This window comes from Elgaria multicarinata, chromosome 8 (genome assembly GCF_023053635.1).
Source record: "Elgaria multicarinata webbii isolate HBS135686 ecotype San Diego chromosome 8, rElgMul1.1.pri, whole genome shotgun sequence".
NCBI classification, from domain to species: Eukaryota; Metazoa; Chordata; class Lepidosauria; order Squamata; family Anguidae; genus Elgaria; species Elgaria multicarinata.
The window spans coordinates 94,341,568-94,362,247 of NC_086178.1; the positions used below are offsets into that span (position 1 = coordinate 94,341,568).

General features: G+C 42.3%; 1 protein-coding gene across 1 annotated transcript in view; it reads left to right on the top strand.

The window, feature by feature from the left end:
* Nucleotides 1–4,547: 4,547 nt before the first annotated feature.
* The window catches only part of CTNNA3 (catenin alpha 3), a 902,456-nt gene continuing 886,323 nt past the window's right edge, over nucleotides 4,548–20,680 (top strand). The window contains exons 1-3 of the mRNA XM_063133292.1: nucleotides 4,548–4,665; nucleotides 8,709–8,809; nucleotides 15,654–15,846. Coding sequence (XP_062989362.1) covers nucleotides 8,714–8,809; nucleotides 15,654–15,846 — 289 coding nt within the window. The 5' untranslated portion in view covers nucleotides 4,548–4,665; nucleotides 8,709–8,713. The remainder of the gene's footprint in view (nucleotides 4,666–8,708; nucleotides 8,810–15,653; nucleotides 15,847–20,680) is intronic.

Here is a 20,680-nt window from a genome sequence, read left to right on the forward strand (position 1 = left end):
TTTAGGTCTTCTGATTCTAGGAAAGAGAGCAGCTGGTGTATCAGCCGAAACGGATAGTAGGCACTCCTGGCTGTCGCATCTATCTGAGCTGTCATTTGGAGCGATGGATCCAGGAGCAACCCCAAGCTGCGAACACAGTCTTTCAAGGGGAGTGTAACCCCATTCAGAACTGGTTGACACACCTCCAAACCCAGGTTGGGGCCTTTGACAGTAAGCACCTTTGTCTTGTCTGGATTCAGCTTCAGTTTCCCATTACCGTCTCCAAGCATTCATCCAGAGAAGACATACTATCCTTAGCTGACACTGTTAATGAAGGCATAGAGAAACATATTTGGGTGTCGTCAGCATACTGATAGCACCCCGCCCCTTGCCTCTGGATGATCTCTCCCAGCGGTTTCATGTAGATGTTAAACAGCGTTGGGGATAGGATGGTGCCTTGTGGTATACCATACAACACCTCCTTCTTTGAGGATCAGCTATCCCCAAGCATCACCACCCCAAGCATCACTGCGAGAGATAGGACTGGAACCACTGAAGCACAGTGCCCCCGATTCCCAAACCTCCCAGGCATTCCAGAAGGATACCATGGACTTAGAAGTCCAAAATCACCAGCAGGGACACACTCCCCCTGTCAATACTCAAGCATAGATCATCCACTAAGGCAACCATAGCTGTCTCAACTCCATATCCTGCCCTGAAGCTGGTTTGAAATAGGTCTAGAAAATCTGTATCATCCAAAACTTTCTCCGCAGTGGCATCCCGGTTGTGGAATGAGCTCCCCAGAGAGGTCCGCCAGGCGCCTACTCTGTACTCCTTTCGTCGCCAGCTGAAGACCTTTTTATTCACTCAGTATTTTAACACTTAATTTTAACTTAAATTTAAATTATACTGTTTTAACTCTGTATTTTAACCTTATATCAATTTTGCTGCGTGGTTTTATCCTGGTTGTGCTTTTTTATTTTGTATTTGTATTTTTAACTTGTTGGTTGTTTTATGATGGTTTTAATTTTTGTGAACCGCCCAGAGAGCTTCGGCTATTGGGCGGTATAAAAATGTAATAAATAAATAAATAAAATAAATAAATAAATAAAAAACTGCTTGGAGTTGGAAGGCAACTGCCCTCTCAATCACCTTGCTCAAAAACAGAAGGTTTGACACTGGTCTGTAGTTATTAAGGTCACACTTTTCTCCTTCACTCTTGGGGATATGAGGGACAACCTTCAGTTTTCTGACAGCTGGATGACAGAAATTTAGCAGGTAAAGTTTTTCCTGATCTAGAAAAACTTATGTAATCCAGTGCCACAAGATGTGGTGATGGATACTAGCATAGGGGGTGATGGGGGTGGTTTAAATGAGGGTTAGATAAATTCATGGAAGATAAGGATATTGTGGCTACTAGTCATGATGGCTATGTACTGTAGGGTGACCATATGAAAAGGAGGACAGGGCTCCTGTATCTTTAACAGTTGTATTGAAAAGGGAATTTCAGCAGGCGTCATTTGTGTATATGGAGAACTTAGTGAAATTTCTTCTTCATCAAAGCTGCAGGTGCCTTGCCCTCTTTTAAATCTGGTCACTCTAGTATAGCTCCTGCATCTTTAACTGTTGTGATGAAGAGGGAATTTCACCAGGTTCCCCATATATACAAATGACACCTGTTGAAATTCCCTTTTCTATGCAACTGTTAAAGCTACAAGAGCCCTGTCCTCCTTTTCATATGGTCACCCTAATGTACTGCCTTCAGTATCAGAGGCAGAATAAATTTGAGACAGGGATATTGGCTTCATGCTTTATTTGTGGATTTCCATAGGCACCTGGTTGGCCACTGTAGGAAAAAAGCTACTTGACTAGATAGGGCAGCATTTGGTCAGATCCAGCAGGCCTCTTCTTATGTTCTTATGAAGTCCCGGGGAAAAAAAACACAAAACCCTCCATCTGTTAAATTCCAGCTTGTCAGGCAATTGTTAAAGGGTTGGAAGCAATTCCCGCGGGGTGTGTTTGTGCCAGACAGAGTGTTAATCATCAACAATTTATGTGGAAGCATTCACAAGGTATTCATGGCAAAACACCAGGTGGAGCGATATAAAGGAGGATTGTGGGGCTGGGGGCTGGTAACAGAAGAAGAATTTGAGCTGGTTCATGTATGCTTTTCCACATATGACAAACTGCACTTGCAGGAGCTCTGTTCTCCATTGAATTTTGGTACCCTACTTAAACCCGTTACAAGCCTACAGGATAGTTGATTGTTGTAGCCATTCTCTGCAGAGAAGCCACCGTTGCACTGTGTAACCATCATGTAACTCACTAAGGACTGAAGTAATAGTTCTACGACCTGACACTGATTATACTTCAGCTGCTGTATTATGACCAGTTTTAAGAGCCACACGTTATGCATGTCGCAAATGATTTGGCAATGATTTAGTTGGCAACTGAAATGAAAACAAGGCTTAAGAGCATAGCATATATGAGGAAAGGGTGAAGGAATTATAATTTTTACCTGAGAATAAGGGAGATTAAGGAGCAGCTGGAGAGCAATTTTCAAATATCTACAGCTGCTGTAAAGAAGATGGAAAACAGTTTTCCATAAATGCCATTGGATGAGTTCAAGTTGCAGAAAACAGAGCATATAGAAAATGAAGTCTAGAGCAAAGTATAATAACTTCTGACATTGATGGTGCTCAAAGGGAGTGTGTGCTTGTACAGCTGAAAGTCCCAGCGTCCTTCTGGGCAGCTGCTGCTCCTCCCTCAGCCCTCCTGGCCCTATCCCATCATGCACTGAAAGTTCTGCAGGCTGTACAGGAGCGACCGGGGTGCTTTCGGCCGGTCCTGCTGGAGAACTCTATGACCTGCTGGAATAGTGCACTCGATGGGGGAGAGAGTCGGCCACACAACATTTTAATCAACGGGTCTCCAGATAAGCAACGGAGCAGCCCGTTGTTTAATTGGACAAAATAATGTACTGTGCATTCTGTGTCTGTTGCGTCCCCCCCATGACACAATGATCAACACAATGGACAGTTGCCTCCCCCGTCACAACCTGCTTATTCACCTGCCTTTAGCTCTGGCCCAGACAATGGTGGCGGTGAGAAGGAGGAACAGTAGATGCCACTGCCTACTTGCTTGCCTGTCAAGCAATGACGAAAAAAAGGAGGAGGAGCAAGAGCATTTGGTAGCAATGGTGGTGAGAAGATGGACTGATGGAGGGAGGAGGCCCATTGAGGGTCCCTTGCCCAAAGGCCCTGAAAAATGTGTTTAGAAATCTCTAAGTCAATGTATTACATTTAGGGAAACTGTGACAACATCAGGCATAGTTTTTAAGGAGCAGGAAATGACTACCTTTGGGACCAAGGCTCAACTGACCATAACATTATGCTGACCATGTTAGCATTAACTCGATTCAGTCTGCAATTGCTTTAAATTGGCCTAGCTTCATTAAGCTTGACAGAACTATAATTTTCTATGCTGACTGTTTACAACAGCTGTTATGGGAGATCCTGCCATATTTCCATTTCAATAAAAACTGTAGAAAATAATAATAATAATAATAATAATAATAATAATAATAATAATAAAAGTTAACAAATAACAAGTTCCTTGAATTCTAAACCTCTTCCCACATATCAGAGAGAATTAAACCAAAAGATAGGCACTGTTTTTGTGGCCACGATAAAACATGATTTGTGCTTCTGTAATGTCTCTGTAGCAGGTGAGACGAACAAAGATTGTCCCTAGAGTTATGTTGACATCAATTGATGGTGATGCTGTGTGAAAAATATATAAAACCAAGAGCTAAGTATGATGATAAAATACATCCCAGCAAGGATGCCTTTGCATTGCATTGCAAAGAGGACTCAGTGGTTTCATGTGCAATTCCTGATAGTTTGTTGTAAAGGTCTTGAGATCCCTTTCTCTGATAGTCCCAGCACCTGCTCTGAGGAACCTCTTATACTAACCGGAATGAAATGAGACAAATACGGTGCACACGCCAAGCAGTTCCTGCTTGCAGAGGGGTAATGAAAAGATTCTGTGGCCATTTCTTCAGTGAAATTGGCATGAGATTGAGTTGCTTACCACCATGCTTGTGTTTACAAGAAGGTGGAAAACAAAATCAATTTTATAAGCCAGATACTGCATCCCGTGGGAGGCCACATGACACAGAAGAAGAGAAAGCAACAACAATATTGCAATCCCAAAGCTGTGGGTGAGGACCTTATGAATCCCGTTCCTGTCCTCTTTGAGATTCTGAGTCATTGCTTTGAGGCTGAGGTTGGCATAGGACCAAATTGTAGGAGTTGCAGACCGGGAAAACCCCATCATCTGGGAACAAAGACAGTTTTCTCCTGGGACAGGACGGCATCTTTCATCCTGGTATGTTTCATCTGGTTGCTCCATGTCGCCTCGAAGGAAATGTCCTCGTATCATTACAAGAGTTTTCTGTTGGTCTGTATAGCTTTAAGGATTACCCATCCCCCTGTCCAGCTAGCTACTGAGTCCTGTCACTTAGCCTGAAATACACTAGAGTGCTTGTCAGGCTTTTTGTATGCAGATGTATGATAAGCCAAGTAGCGAGTTATAATAACGGCACTGAACTTCCAAACTCTGGAAGAATCCTTGCTTAGGCATTGACTCAAGGCTTGCATGTCGACTGCTTGTATTCTGAAATAGGTGAGTGACACTGTTATTAGCACCTTTTAAAACAAATTACCATTCACTGAGTTCTGTGACTGAAACAGATGAGCAGTTTGGTTTTTTTTTTTTTAAATCCAGGGGGCAACATATAGTCCATTTATACTTGAGGAACTGGCACTCTTACAGTTTGAGCAAAGGACACCTGTTCAAGTTACAAAAGTCTTTAATTTCTGAAAATGCCAACTTTTGATAATTCATTTGTTATACGGAAAATCCCCAAGTGGCTTAACATGTTGTTTTGTACTAAAATATTGTATGTGTGAAAGCAGTTCCAGCTAGTTCTGTAAAGGGAAAGTGTTAGCAATGACAGCACCTAATAGCAATTTACCTGCCTTGAATGGATACAAAATATGATCTTGCATATAGGATTGTGTAGTTCCTGTGCTACCTGTGTACCAAGGAAATTCAAATTCTGCAATCAACATAAAGAGTAAAAATAAAATAAACCTGCACGTATCCTCATTTTGTACAATATATTCTGTTCTTGAGATCTAGTGTTCCAAAGAATTTAGACTTTGCAAGAACTAGTGGGATGATATTGAAAACATAGTGACCGTATTGAGTTAAAGCTAATCCTATGCATACTTTCTTGAGCATATATCCCATTGAATTCAATAAATATGCATAGGACTGGGCCACATGACTGCTAGCAAAATATTCACTTATATACAGTTGTATTTTGCAGGACATTTGAAGGTGTGAAAGGGTAACCACCACTTACAATTACAAAAGTTACAGGAATGGGTCTCTCTAACGTAAAGGAGAATGTCTGTGGAAACGTTGTAAAGCAGATTAAAACCAATAGGATCTTTTCACTAATTGTATAGTGCTTTTTCGAAGTCTATATTAAATCTGGGTTAGAAACACAACTCATGTAACATGTCTTTAGTTTGTTGTTGTGAGACAGGGTATGAAGCACTGAAGTATTACAGGTTTAGATTGAAATATTTATATCACACCTTTCCTCCAGAAAGCTCAAGGTGGCATATAGGATCCTCCCCTCCATTTTATCCTCACAACATCCCTGTGAGGTAGGTTAGACTGAGAGTCATTCACTGGCCCAAAGTCACCTAGTGAGCTTCATGGCTGAGTGCAGACTAGAACCTGGGTCTACCAAATCCCAGTCCAGTATACTAACAACCACACCACACTTGCACTTGTCTACCTCCTTACTTTCTCTGTGTAGATGAGACAGAAGTCCCTTTCATACATTAATCATACAAACTGGGCTCCACACATTTATTGTGTGTTGAATTATTATTGTGAAAGATACCTGTATTTTAGTGTGCTTTCACTATTTGGTTGAAATAACAGACTAACTGATGTTTTGACTTAACCATGCAGCAAAGTCCAGAGTAAAGCATGTTTATTTAGAAGTAAGTCCCATTGAGTTCAATGGCGTTTACTTCCTAGTAAGTGTTGCACCCTTATTATATTAAAACCTTTTGTGACAACCTGACATAAAGTCTTTTTAGGACCAGACTACCAAAATGATTGTGTTTTGTGTGATGGCCCAGTTATTGATTTATTGGCTCCAATTTGAAGAGCAGCCAATTGCATACCATGAAGGCTGTGTGAGAAATAACATTTTGCAAGAGTGCATGTGAAATAAGTTGTTGAGTGAGAGAATGAACTAATCCATACATTTTAATAACCCATTGATGTTACCTGCCTCTACAAACTATAATAGTTGAATATTTGTCTCATGGTCCATGTTCTGCAGTCTCTGACAATAGATGTTCTAACAGTTCAGCATATGAGCAAAAATATCACATTATTTCCCACAGTTGAAGCCTGGGGGGGGGGGGGGCATTTTTCATTAACTGAAAAGCACTGAACAATAAACTAGCATCTTCTGCCACTAGTGATATTACACTGTCATATTTACAAGGGGAAATGTAAATAACTGTGTTACAAGGAGGGACTAATAATTGCCAGAAACATAATATAAAATTGTATTGTATAGAAAGTCAAAGGCCATATATACAAAAGACTGGTGACTATGAGGATTTTCAGATGGGGAGGTGGGGCAGAATCATGTTTCCTTACTGTCACTCTGCTTTTTGCTTATCTTCCACAATAAGAATGAGCAGAATCACGCAGGGAAGAAAGCAGAGACCTTGTGGCCCATTCAGTTTATTGGGACAGTACCCTCTAGTGGCCGACAGAAAGCTCTGGCGTGGGCTGGTCCATGAAGTCACGAAGAGTCGGAAGCGACTGAACGAATAAACAACAACAGCCCTCTAGTGGGTGTTTTATAGCACAACTTCTCCAGCACACAGCAGGAAATAAAGACAAATATCGTTACAGCTCAGAAGAGCCAGCTTTTCGGAGTCTTATTTTGTAATGAAAAACAAACAAACAGCAGAAGGAGCAGGAGATGTGCAGGAGGATCACTGCATCATCAAAATGACCTGTGAACATCCTTGAGTTGCCAGTCACGAGAGTTCTATAAAACGCTCATCTAAAGAAGCTCTATGGTTTCGTTGAGAAATGCTAAACCGTATTTTTTTCAAAGATCTTTCAGGTGTTCAGAGTGCCCATAATTTCAGTTACAAAACTATGGGTTAAATATGTTCATGTGTTGTGGTGCTATTTGTGACATGCAGCAATTTTTGTGTGTGTGCACAAGATGATTCCCTAACCTCATTATTATGATCTTGTCTCATTCGGTAAGCAGGTTGGAAATAACAGCTAGTTGCAAGTGTGGCATTGCTGCAATTAAGCAGTAAATATGCAGCACTGCAACATTGCAATGAAGATTAAAAACACTTTATTAGGTGAGGTGTGGAGTCGCAGTTATAATTCCACTTTTGTGCAAAAGCAACATTTCAGTAATACTAAAAAGGTCTAAGGTTTCTCCAGATAGATGGCTCCCTAGCGCTACCAGTCAAAACGAGTTGTGCAGCTATTTTGACACTTCCTCCTTAACAGATTTCTTGTATTAAGAATAACAAGGAAAATGCAGTGGGAAAAATGGGATAGTTACAAATAGAAGATGGCATGGTCTGGAAAACCCACCTCCTAAATTCCATAAATGTGACAGGGTGACTACAGGGGTCTTGGTCTCAAGCAGCCTTGGCTGGAATAACTATAAATCTTTTTAGAGTGCCTACAAATCAATCAATTCCTTTCACTAGTCCAGAGCTAATAAGTAGTTCTTATGTTGTCTCAAGAATAGATTTTTGAAACTTGAAAGCTTCGGTCTCCTTTGTCCAAATGAAGCTGGTCCAGTTGTCCTCTCATGCTGGGACTAATACACCTGATCTGATGAGCTGCTATTTAATTGCAGTGATTCATAGGAGCCTGCTATCCGTATATCTGGGTAGAAGTGAAGTTGTATGTATTCAGAAGCTTAGCGTTGTCTTTTTCTTGCCCTCACCAATATGGCAGCCAGGTTGGTCACCAGTACATCTAGGGGTGAGCATATTACCCCAACATTAAAATCACTTCACTGGCTGCCAATTAGTTTCCGGGCAAAGTACAAAGTGTTGGTCATTACCTTTAAAGCCCTAAATGGTTTGGGTCCAGGTTACCTGCGGGATCGCCTTCTCCCATAAGTTCACCCCACACACTCAGGTCCTCTGGCGAGAACTTACTTCAGTCAGCCAAGATTAGGCTGACATCAGTTTCCCAGAGGATCTTTTCTTCTGTTGCCCCTGGATTATGGAACACTCTGCCACAGGAAATTCGTAATATTAACTCTCTCTGTGATTTTAAGGCAGCTTTGAAGACTAGCCTTTTCCGGCAGGCTTACCCAGATCAATGTAAAATCAAGAATTTTTAAGATGTGATTCCTTTACTAATGTTGTTCCCCACCTTGATCCAAAGGGAGAGGCGGGTAAGAAATAATTTATTTATTTATTTATTTATTTTATTATCTCCTTGCTGCGTTGTCCTCTCCATCCATCTTTTGAGAAATCCTTGGAGAAAGCCTACATCTTTAGCCTTGTAAAATTGTAAAAATTCTATGATGACGGATACTATGACATAATAAATTGTTATCTCTTTGCTCACAGGTAAAATGGCATCAGCAGTCCCACATGTGAAAATTGATCCATGGAATCTGCAGATTCAGACACGTACTGTGGAAAAGTTGCTGGAACCCCTCATAATTCAGGTAGATTAGGATTAGAAAATACCTGTTATGGAATTATAAAATGAAACAATGAGAACTTTACTTTGAGATGATTCATGTGATACCTTGACTGGGTCCGCATGAAACCACCACCACCATGGGCAGCCAGCCATGGTAGACTGTCGTGTCATCCATGCCTGGAGCATTTTCTATGGGGTGGCTTATTTTTCGCAAACAAGCCTTGCCAAGAACCCATGGTTTATGCTGTAGAGTTGTTCATGACCATGATGGGTTGTCACGTTGTCTGAACCCAGGAGACCAATTTTATCATGGGTTGTGGGGATTAGTTACAGAGCTGCTTGGCAAGAGTGGCAAAAAATCCACGCTGCTTGCTCTTTGTGATCTTGTCATTGACTGCCCTTCCACCGATGCTGAAGTGGCATTTTGGAAGGACTGTCGCACATCCCCCAGATATTTATTTTTATTTTTTGGGCCTCAAAAATGTGTAAATGAGGTCATTATTATTATTATTATTATTATTATTATTATTATTATTATTATTATTATTATTATTATTTTGCACATGTGTAAGTATACCCTTACAGTAGTCCCATATGTGAAGTGTTGCCTGGTCAATTTCCTTGTATATTACCAACTCCACTTCTGCACTCCCTTCCACAGCTGTTGGTCTTTCACACACGCTTACTCGCGAGTAGCCAGGAGAAGCCGCGCACTCCATAGGAGTGCTGTGCCCATTGGTCTGGGGGGGAAATCACGGGGGGGGGGGAGATGGGGGCCGGGGGGGAAGAGTGGACCTGGCAGGAGAGATGGGGGGAAGAGTGGAGCCAGGGTGGGAAGATCACAGACGGGGGGGGGGGGGGCGCGGAGGGGGCATCGGACATGGCAGGCGGGTGATCAGGTGGGCATGGCGAGTGGGCTGGTGAGCGAGCAGGGGGGGCATTAGATATGGCGGACGGGGGGAAGAAGAATGGGGCCAGGGCAAGGAGATCGGGGATGGGCAAGTGAGCGGGGGGCGGACATGGCGAGCGGGGACGGGTGAGCGAGCGGGGGCGGACATGGCGAGCGGGGGGAGGGCGAGCGAGCGGGCGGGCAGAGGGGGGCATCAAACATTGTGGGAGGGAAATCAGGGGCAGGGGGACCGGGGAACCCTTTATTTTTTTAAAAAAAAACCCTTACCTTTCCGTTGGTACGCTCTTGCGCACATGGCCCTTTAATTAAATAATAATAATAATATGGAGGACGTGACGGGGCTTTCCCTTTCCACATCGCGTGTTACGTGTAGAAAAGGGCGACGGCCTGCGCTAGCTGTAGCATGGCCTCGCCCCGACTCCCCACCGGATTATCAGGTAGGTCTAGCAAGGCCCTAACATTTTGTAGTGGACAGGCTTTTTGGGTTGGTTGTTGGGGCTAGGTAAGATGTTTCTTTCGGATAAATTCCAGCAGTTTAGTTGCAGTAACAGAGTAGAACCTCTACAGTTTTGATGACCAGCAACCTGAAATGTACCTGGAAGTTGCAAAGTTGTCCCCAAAGCTCATTGTAAAACCTCCACTGTATCATATTGTGCATACGCTATGATGCCAAGAGAGCAGACCTACAGTGCCACATATATTATTACTTCCACATATAACAGAGTTCAAATTTCAATTTAATCTTTGTAGTAATTGCTAAATTGCCCTATTATACCACTCTCTAAATTATAGATGAATTTATTCACTAATCTTTAGTCTTCTTGCATATTCCATAGTGTGCACTTAAAAGCTTGATTTATCTTGAACTTCAAACTTTTTCTGGCATGTAGGTAAATCAGTAAGCTAGTTTGCATGGGTGCCTACCCTCAGATATATTTCAATCATCCAATTCCATTTATTCCGTATGATAACTTTCACAGCAGCATCTATTTGCAGTAACTTCTTTCAACTGACTACACGTTTCCCCCAGTAATTGCATTTCTGTAATTATTGTCACCATACACATATGCACTTTATCACTTTTTAAATTCTCGCTTGGCCAAGTGATGAAAATTGTGGTCTTTCTTTTTTGCAGAGTTGCAGTTCTTTCTTGTCTTCACTTCATTTTGCATTTGTTGTAAAGGGGACAAATCCTAAGCCTCTAAAATGACCCAGGCACATAAAATGCTATACGACATTTCAAGTGGACACTGGCTCAGATAGTCAGGATGCTTATTTTGCATTGCCCCTTAGCCATACAGAGTTAGAGACATCATCATCATCATCATCATCATCATCATCATCATCATTTATTGAATTTATATTCCTGCTTTTTTTCCTTCAAGAAACTCAAGGTGGCATACATAATCCTCTTCCTCTCCATCTTATCCTCACAACAACATCCCTATGAGGTAGGTTGGGCTGAGAGTCGGTGACTGGCCCAAAGTCACCCAGTGGGTTTCCATGGCTGAGTGGGGACTAGAACCTGGATCTCTTAACTCCTAGTCCAGCACTCTAGCCACTATGCCACACTACCTCTCACCCCCGCTGGCTCTCTGTTATCTCTTTTCCCGCTCGTGGTGGTTTTTCTAGACAGACATGATGGGCTTTGCCAAGTCTTTTATTGATTCATAAATTTCCTGACTATTGAAGATGTTTTAAGTATGACTGCCTTTTGGATGTTGGTGTGGATGCATTTTGGTAGGCCCACTTTCTGAAGGTTTTTTTCTGTATAGTTTTTTTGATGTGATGTTGGTGACTGAATTGGGTTTCCCCAAGGTTTATTTATCCCTGGGAAAATGCGTGCTCATCCCCCCTGCCCCTGAGAATCCCTGTGCGTCATTTGGAAACACAGGGACTCAGCATTTTCTGGCTGGTGTAGAAACGGCCATTGTCAAAGGGTTGACATATTTTGAACAGCTGCTGAGGGCCCACTCCTGATGCCTGACTTGCTCCACAGAAGCAGACACTGCTACCTTCCCTCACTCTCTGGGTGGCACGAATTGACTTCCCCTGGAAGGTCCATCTTCCCTCTTTCCCTCATCAGCACCATGTTGCTGAGGCCTGTGGCTCCTCCTCCCCATGACCCTCTACCAGGCAGGCAGAAGGCACGCAACAGTGGCAGCTACTGGAACTTGCTGCCGCCACCGTTTGCTTGCCTTTCATAATGGACATCTAAGCAGCATCGGCTGCTACCAACCAGAAGGAAAGGACAGGTGAGCCAATGGCAGCTTCTCCTTCTAGCCCTCCTCGGAGAATGTCCTACTTCACGGAGGACAGTCCTTTATTTTGGAAAGCTGTCAGTGGACATTTCTCTGTTTGAAGGTGTTCTCTATTTGTTGGGCTGCCCAGGCCAAGTCTAGGTTACAGCCAAAGACCCTTAAGAAGGCAGAGCACGGGCTATCAACACTTCGCTCCTGTCAGGTCGCCTAATTCATCTTCTCCACTATGGTGAGGTTATTGTATTTCTATTGAAACTGTAGCTGTTCATTCTAAATTCGCATCTAAACATATAAATTGTCATATGCAAATGTCATGCAAATCCCCCCCCCCCCTGTTTTGGTGATGCATTTCCTCGCTTTTGGCAATGCATAAGTAGCCACTTTACATTGTTGCCACCCGGTCACTTGCCCGAGTGGGCAAGTGAGCAAGTGGCAATTGTGGCTAGGAGCAGCAGCCCCCTCTCGCTCACCTGCTCTTTTCCTCTGGGTGGTGGCAGCTGCTGCTGCTGCTATTAGCAGCTATCCCTGCTCTCCTTTCCATACTGGCAAACAAAAGCTGCTGCAGCTGCTATGGCCTGCTTTGTGCAACAGAGGAAGATGGATAGGGCGAGGAACCAGCACTGCAGGCAGCAAAGCAGATGGAGGGAGCCAACCCTTCCAGGAGGGTGAGGCAAATGTGAAACCCCTGCAGTGCACCAGGTGGCGGGGTGGGGTGGGAGGTCCACCAGATAGCATCCTGCTACCCACCCCCTGACACAACTTGGAGTCAGCCCCAAGGTTGAGCAAGGTACTTGCCTACCCTTGGACCTGAGAACTTGACAATTGCCGATGGAAACGTGAACATGATAACAGCTCGGCTGCTGTCTGTAGCTGCCCCTTTCCAGCAAGTAACTCCTTTGCTGAGGGAACTGCACTGGCTACCTATTCACTACCGGGCCAGGTTTAAGGTTCTTGTACTTGTGTACAAAGCCCCAAAGAACTTGGGACCAGGATACCTGAGAGAGCGCCTTCTCCCCTACCAACCTGCCCGGTCACTGAGGTCATCCGAGGGCCTGCTCCTGGTGGTCCCACATAGATCCATCCTCCGATTGGAGTCCACCAGGGGAAGAGCCTTCAGCGTGGTGGCTCCCCTCCTGTGGAATTCCCTGCCTCTGGAGGTCAGGCAGGCGCCAACTTTGTACTCCTTTCGGCGCCTCCTGAAAACATCATTATTCCAGGAAGCCTTTCCTTCATGTCCAGCCATGAGCCACTGTATTTGCTTCTTTTAAAATCTGTTTTAAGTGTTTTATTGTTTTTATTTTCATTTTATCTTGTACACCTCTCCGAATTTTTCAATGGGGAGCAGTATATAAATATTGTAAATAAATAATAAGAATAAATAGTGAATGCTTCACAGGATCGAAAGAAGTTAAACTGAACTTCCTTTCAATGCCCATCCCTATTGAGCACATTGTCAAAGCCTTTAACTCGAAGGAGTTAATTTTAATTTGTCTCTCAAAAATATTGTCTGAAAAATGAACTCTGTAGCTGTGGGGGTTGAGAAAGGAGTAGGATGTCTTTAAAATGCAGATGGGGGAGATTATCACCGTTCTTTATCCACATAAAAATAACAAGCTGAAAGGGAAATGCTTGAAACTCTGAAGTGCAAAACAGGAAACACAGAAACAAGGCCTGTGAAATGGCAAAAGTTTGGGAGAAGTAATATTGAAGACTTTTTTAAAAAGTGAAGAAGGATAACAAAGTGTAGACAATGCTTTTTTTAAGGAAACATTTTACAAATGTTTTCAGAAAGCAATTCTGTGGCCCCTAGACAGCATCTGGTTGTGGTAGTGGTACGCGGGACAGGACGCTGCAGATCTCCTCTGCACCTGTGGACACAGCTATGAGCATGGAGGGGGAGGTCCGATCCTGGATCTTCCCTTCCCCACCTCCTCCCTCCTCCCAACTGCCCCAGAAAGCTTCACTGATGAGGTCGCAACTTCACTTATGAGGTCACAATGTCAAATATTATTCTTGAATAGAAGTGCAACCCCATCCCAAACAAGTCAAATACCATTTTCAAGATCAATTGTACCACCTACCAACACTACCTCAAACTTGTCTGGATTGAGTTTCCTCCATTAGTGAATCCAAACACAATTGGATGATATATATGAAGAAGATAAAAATAAAATAAAAATCAAGATGAGTGTGTTCTGCATATTTAAACCTACCTTTCACTAAAAAAAAATGATGCTCAAGTCAGCTAACAGTAATAAAACCAAGATTAAAATAAACTTAAAACAAGCATAAAAGCAAATTGGTTAAAAACACAATCAAAAGCACAATAGTACAACAAAGTTCACCCAAACCAATAGAACCCACTTACGCAACCGACTGGATTATATGCCAAAACCCTGCTTGAATGAAAAATATGAGCAATCACAGGATTTATAATATACTCTGTAATCAAAGTTTGTCTCGTTATATGTTTGCTAAAATAAGTACACCTTACTAACCAGCTATAATTGCTCTGAACAAAGGCCTGTTTGACATGTGAAATTTTTCCTGCATGTAAGCAGAGTGAACGCTAGGATTATGTGGTTTTTATTTTAAGACTGGTGTCTCACCACTACAAATATTGCTTGTGTAAGAAGGGATTTTGTAACATCTTGAAAACCATGTTTAATTTTGAGCTATTTTTTTAAGAGAACAATCCTGGAGGAGACAGGGCATGACGAAGTAGGATTGCTTTGTTTATGGGCTCTGAGGATCTCGGAGCCGAGAAACTGTGCTCTCTGCTCTCCCTTGAGCCAGCATTGCTCTGTCTATGCTGGCTACATCTCTGTAGAGTGCGGAGAGGGGGAAAGGGGGCATTCTGGGGGCAGGGAGGGGAGGATGCTGGGGCATCAGCCATATGAGGAACATCTAAGGTCCTCCTCCTCCAGGTACCTACTCCGAGTGAAGCTTGGAGGACAGCAACAAGGAAGAGGGCCTTTTCTGTGGTGGCCCCTCCAATTATGGAATGATATCCCTGATTCCTGGTGCCAACATTGTTATCTTTTCAGTACCGGGTTAAGACTTTCCTTTTCTCCCAGGCATTTAACAGCATATGTTGAGTTTTAATTGACTCCAAAACGAGCTTTGGCCTAGCTGAGAGTTTAAAAATTGTTTTAAATGTTAGCTGTTTTTATGTTTTTGTTTTTAAATTTTGTATATTGATTTTTAATACCCAGTCTTTTTAATCAAATCTTTTTAATCTTTCTAAACTGCCCAGTGAGCTTTGGCTATGGGAGGTATATAAACGTAATAAATAATAATAATAATAATAATAATAATATGGTTACCCCAACCTCCATCTTTTCCTGTCCCCGAAACCTCTGCTAGATGGGTGGAATCGCCCATCTAGCTTAAATGCAGAGCAGCAGGCACAATGCACCTGCTGCTCTGCATGGGATACCCATAAACCTCTGAGTTCGGAGGCTTAGGGGTAGCCAAGGCAGATCATATAGGATTGCATCCTAATTCATTGGATATGCCAGTCTTATATGCTCAGGTCACAGACCATCTATATTTCCTCTTCATTGGCCCTTAAGTGATCATTTGTCACTGGTATCTGGGCTCACTATTTTGTGGTTCATTTTAAGCTGAAATATGTAGCTTGTTTCACTGCAGTTGCAGTACTGACGTTAGTGTAACGTCTCGTATGTTTTTAGGTGACCACATTAGTGAATTGCCCTCAAAACCCTTCTAACAAGAAAAAAGGATGTTCCAAACGAGCCCGCGTCATCCTTGCTTCTGTGGAAGAAGCGACCTGGAACTTACTGGACAAAGGGGAGAAAATTGCGAAGGAGGCCCCTGTGTTGATGGAAGAACTTAACGCTGCACTTCGAGATGTTCGTAAAGAAAGTAAGTCTGCGGTTACTATGACAATAGTGTAGCTATTTCAAGAGCAGCAGCATATTCCCTCCCCCCTTAAAGTGCATTTGATGGTGACCTATGGATTGTTTTTCATGATCAGCATCCCTTGTTTTTAAAATTGCACAGAATCACCACAGCTTGGAATGAAGGGCACCTGACTATACTGAAACGTGTTCATCATACAGTCTATCTAGCTTATTGCTCTTTTCTCCACTTAGCCAGAGCTACTGGCAAATCAGATTTGCCCTGTGAAATGGAAGGCAGCCATCCCCTCGGGAGAGGTCTCTGCATCTCTGTGTCTGGGAGCGAGGGATGCATTAGCTGGAACAGAATTTCTGTGTGTAGGGAGCATATCAATTGCAGGGACCCCTACGGGTGTTGCCATCAAACAAAAGAATGCACTGTAGATCTGCAGGCACAGATCAGTTTTGGATGCCTACTTTTTTTAAAAAGAATTAACTTTAAATTAATTAAAGGCGGGGAGGAGACTGGGGCATCAGCTATACATTTCCTATGGCTGCCCCAGCCTCCTTCCCTTCCACTCCGAAATGCCACTACTGATGGGCGATATTGCCCCTCTACCAGAAATGCAGGGCAGCTGGAGAGAGTGCCTCCATGCTCCAGCCACCCTCCAAGTTCAAAGGCTTCTGACTGTCTTCATAGGATTGTACCCTAAATATGCTTAACAGTTCAATACCTCTCTCTCTCTCTCTCTCTCTCTCATCATGTGTATGTGAGACTATGTTTTATGAAACACCAAAATATAAAACAGAAGAATTGATCTCATCTTTCAAATGATCTGACTTAACACATTTCTCCTATGAAAACTAATCTTGATTTTGCTTTTCTTGAAAATCTGTCTTCTATACGGACAGGGCATAATTAATGCACAACCTGTTTTCAGTGTCAAAGGAAACTGAATGACTAAATGGACCCATTTCATTCTATGTAAAGGTTGATGCTTTACTCCCAAAATGCCTTTGATAATTTAACTGGATAAAGCACCACCAATAAGATGTTGAACAGCTGTCCTTGAACCCTGTGGGTTTATATAGGGCCAGTTCAGACAATATGCTAAGCCATGGGTAGGCTGCTAACCCTTTTGCAGCAAATGGTTAGCGGGCATGTTTAAACTGTGGTTATGTAGCCACTATGATTAGGAATGGTTCATATGACACACTAAACCAAAATGTTTAGCTCAAAATGCTTAACTACCTTCGCTTAGCGTGTTGTCTGAACCGGGCCATATTGTTCTTAGCTTCATAGTGGTGATGGTAAGAAGCAGCAAGAGGAGTAATATAAGTAGACTAAGAGCTTACCTAATGGCTGGTGAATACAGAGGCACCACCACTAGGAGGCTGATTATACATGCTTCCTGTTGTGTCACCATACAGCAAGCTATTAATGTGTAAGAGCTCACCACAGTAACATTATGGGTTTGTAGCTGGCTAATGGACCATACCCAAAGAGTGTTCATTGATGGATCCTTCTCAACCTAGTGAGGGGTGCCACAGGGTTTTGTCCTGGGTTCAGTGGTGTTCAACATTTTTATAAATGATTTAGATGAAATATGACACCAAAGTGGGAGGGGCACTACCTTTAGAAGAATGAAACAGGCGTCAAGATGGTCTTGACAGCATAGAAAACTGGGGCTGAAACTAACCAAATGAATTTCAACAAAAAGAAACGTTAAGTCCTGCACTTAGTAGGAAAATTCAGATGCACAAATACAGGATATATAAGCCTGGCTTGATAGCAGTACATGTGAAAAGACCTAGGAGTTTTAGTAACCCAGAAGCGAAATGTGAGTCAGCAGGCTAACGCAATTCTAGGATGCATTAACGGAAGTATAGTGTTAAGCTTAAAAAAATGTACTGACAACATGTTCAGAGAGGAGGGTAACAAAGGTGGTGAGGGGCCAGGAGAGCAAGTCATATGAAGAAAGGTTGAAGGAGCTGAGTACATTTAACCCGGAGAAGAGACAATCAAGATATGATATAATAGCAATCTTCAGGTATTTGAAGGGCCCAATGGGTTCAAATGATAAGAAAGGAGTTTTCAACTAAGCATTAGGAAAGAATTCTTTCCTAATGAGGGGAGACATGATAGCACTCTTCAAATACTTAAAAGGTTGTCAAACAGAGGAGGGCCAGGATCTCTTCTCGATCATCCCAGAGTGCAGGACATGGAATAATGGGCTCAAGTTACAGGAAGCCAGATTCCGGCTGGACATCAGGAAAAACTTCCTGACTGTTAGAGCAATACGACAATGGAACCAGTTACCTAGGGAGGTTGTGGGCTCTCCCACACTAGAGGCCTTCAAGAGGCAGCTGGACAACCATCTGTCAGGGATGCTTTAGGGTGGATTCCTGCATTGAGCAGGGGGTTGGACTCGATAGCCTTATAGGCCTCTTCCAACTCTACTATTCTATGATTCTTGATAGTATGTGCTGTTTAACAATGGAACAGAAAGTGGTGGATTCACCATCATTAGAAGTTTTTAGGCAGAGGCTGAGGGTTGGACAAGGTTATTTTAGAGAACCTATTCAACTCTGTGATTCTATGAACGACAGGGGCTAGGGCCTTGGGTTACATATTTACATTGCAATGTGGAGTGAAACTTGCTATCCCAGATCTGATTAAATTATAGGGCTTGTGACTCGTGTGTGCTTTATTTTCAAGAATGCTTTCAAATTGATTGGGAGGAAATATAGTGTGGTTTGAACGGAAAAAGATTAACTGTCAGCCTTAATTCTACAAAGCTGTAAGAAGGATCACTCATTTTAGTCTGCCTATCTGCTATCCATCATAGTATCACAGAATTTATAATTTTTTATTGATAGACAATCTAAACATATTTTCAGACTTTAACTTTGCTTATTGACTTTGGGCCAGAACTGCCAAAAATAAAATCTTCATGAAACGAATTACATACATCCCATGCATTTTAATGGGAATGTTGTCAGGGTTACCTTCTATCATTATGAAAAGAAAGATAATAAAGTCCAGCATCACAGCAACTGTAAATGTTCAAGCTAACTTTAAGTGGATGGTGAACTGCTGCAACATACAATCTAGTTTCAAAAATGCTACAGTTGCTGGATGTCCCCTATAGACAGAGGGTTGGGCTAGATGATTTTTCGGTCCCTTCCAACTCTATGTTTCTAGACTCTCACAGATCTACCTGGCTGTTTGGATTATGGTATCCTGTTCAAAGGTTTACTTCATTTCTTGGTGGAGTTATATTCTGATATGTGGAATGTCTCACATTATTTTGATTCTTTGGAAAGATGTACCTCATAAATCTTGTGATATAACAGTGCCACCAGGTGTGTGTGTGTGTATGTGTGTGCATGTTTCTTTGTATTATTATTATTATTATTATTATTATTATTATTATTATTAATTTATTTATATAGCACCATCAATGTACATGGTGCTGTACAGATTATACACAGTAAATAGCAAGACCCTGCCGCATAGGCTTACAATCTAATAAAGTTGCAGTAAACAATAAGGAGGGAAAGAGAATGCAAACAGGCACAGGGAAGTGTAAACAGGCGCCGGGTAGGGTGAAGCTAACAGTATAGAGTCAGAACAAACTCAATATTTAAAAGCTATAGGGAAAAGAAAAGTTTTTAGCTGAGTTTTAAAAGCTGTGATTGAGTTGGTAGTTCTCAAGTGTTCTGGAAGAGCGTGTTTGTACACATGATGTGTTTGTACACATCAACAATAAACTTCTTGTACTAAAATGGTTCAGTGTTTGGGGTCTTTGGACAAGGGTCTTACAATGATTTCGATCCAGCCCACCCTCACAACCTTAACAGTGAGGGCATACTCATTTCTGTGATCCTTAATTCACACACTTCACATGATGGAAGAAGAGAAGGAAGAGTGGAATAGGGATACAACCATGGACAGCTGCTCAACCACACTACCGTAAAACCCTGTGTATTGCTGGTGAGGGGCAGTTGCAAGTTATATACATGGAGGGAGGCATCACAGGCTTTCTGGTGGCCATTAGACTCAGATGTGGAGGGAAAGGCACAGTAAATTAATGATGAAGGAGGAGGCAACCTCTGGTGCTCAAAGGAAGAAAGAAAATGTATTGTGCTCTATGTGTTTCGTAGAAGAAGTCTCTTTCAGGAGCTATAAAACAAACAATTAAATTAACCCTAAGAGTAGTATCGTATAGACAACACCCTCATTCTTTTAAACAAAGTTTTAGGGGCTTTTCTACATACGAATACTACATTCTCATAAAAAACCTTTCTTAAAAAACTTGTAAAAGTAGATACCCACCTCTAACATAATATACATTGTTCTCATATTTATACTCCTAGCCAATTTTAGACACATATCCCTTTCAACAAATAAACTCTTTATACTCTTTACATGAATCATCCTCCCCATTGCTGGGGTATTTGGCTCTTTGCCCTGGGGTGGCCACAAATCGTTGGCTGCATAATATGACCGACGCAGCGTGGATTTGGAGTCACTTTGGGGCTTCCAGAGCATATAGGCAGCCACCATGTCCTTGCATTGGTGCTGAACACGATAAAAACCTGGAATTCATTTCTTATTCAGAAGCCACTTTAATTGCTAAATTGGATGCCATGAAACGGATCCGTGTGTGATTCTGTGTTCAGCTCTTTTCTACCATGTGAAGTCAGGAGTGTAGCAAAAGATCTGTAGTAATAACTAGCTCTCAGAATGTGGCTCTAGGGCAGTTCTTTGAGCCCTAGTGAAGGCAGGTTTTAATTTTGTCAACAGTTTTTCTTATTATTTTGGCACTGAAAATATCTTTCTGAAGACCCATTTT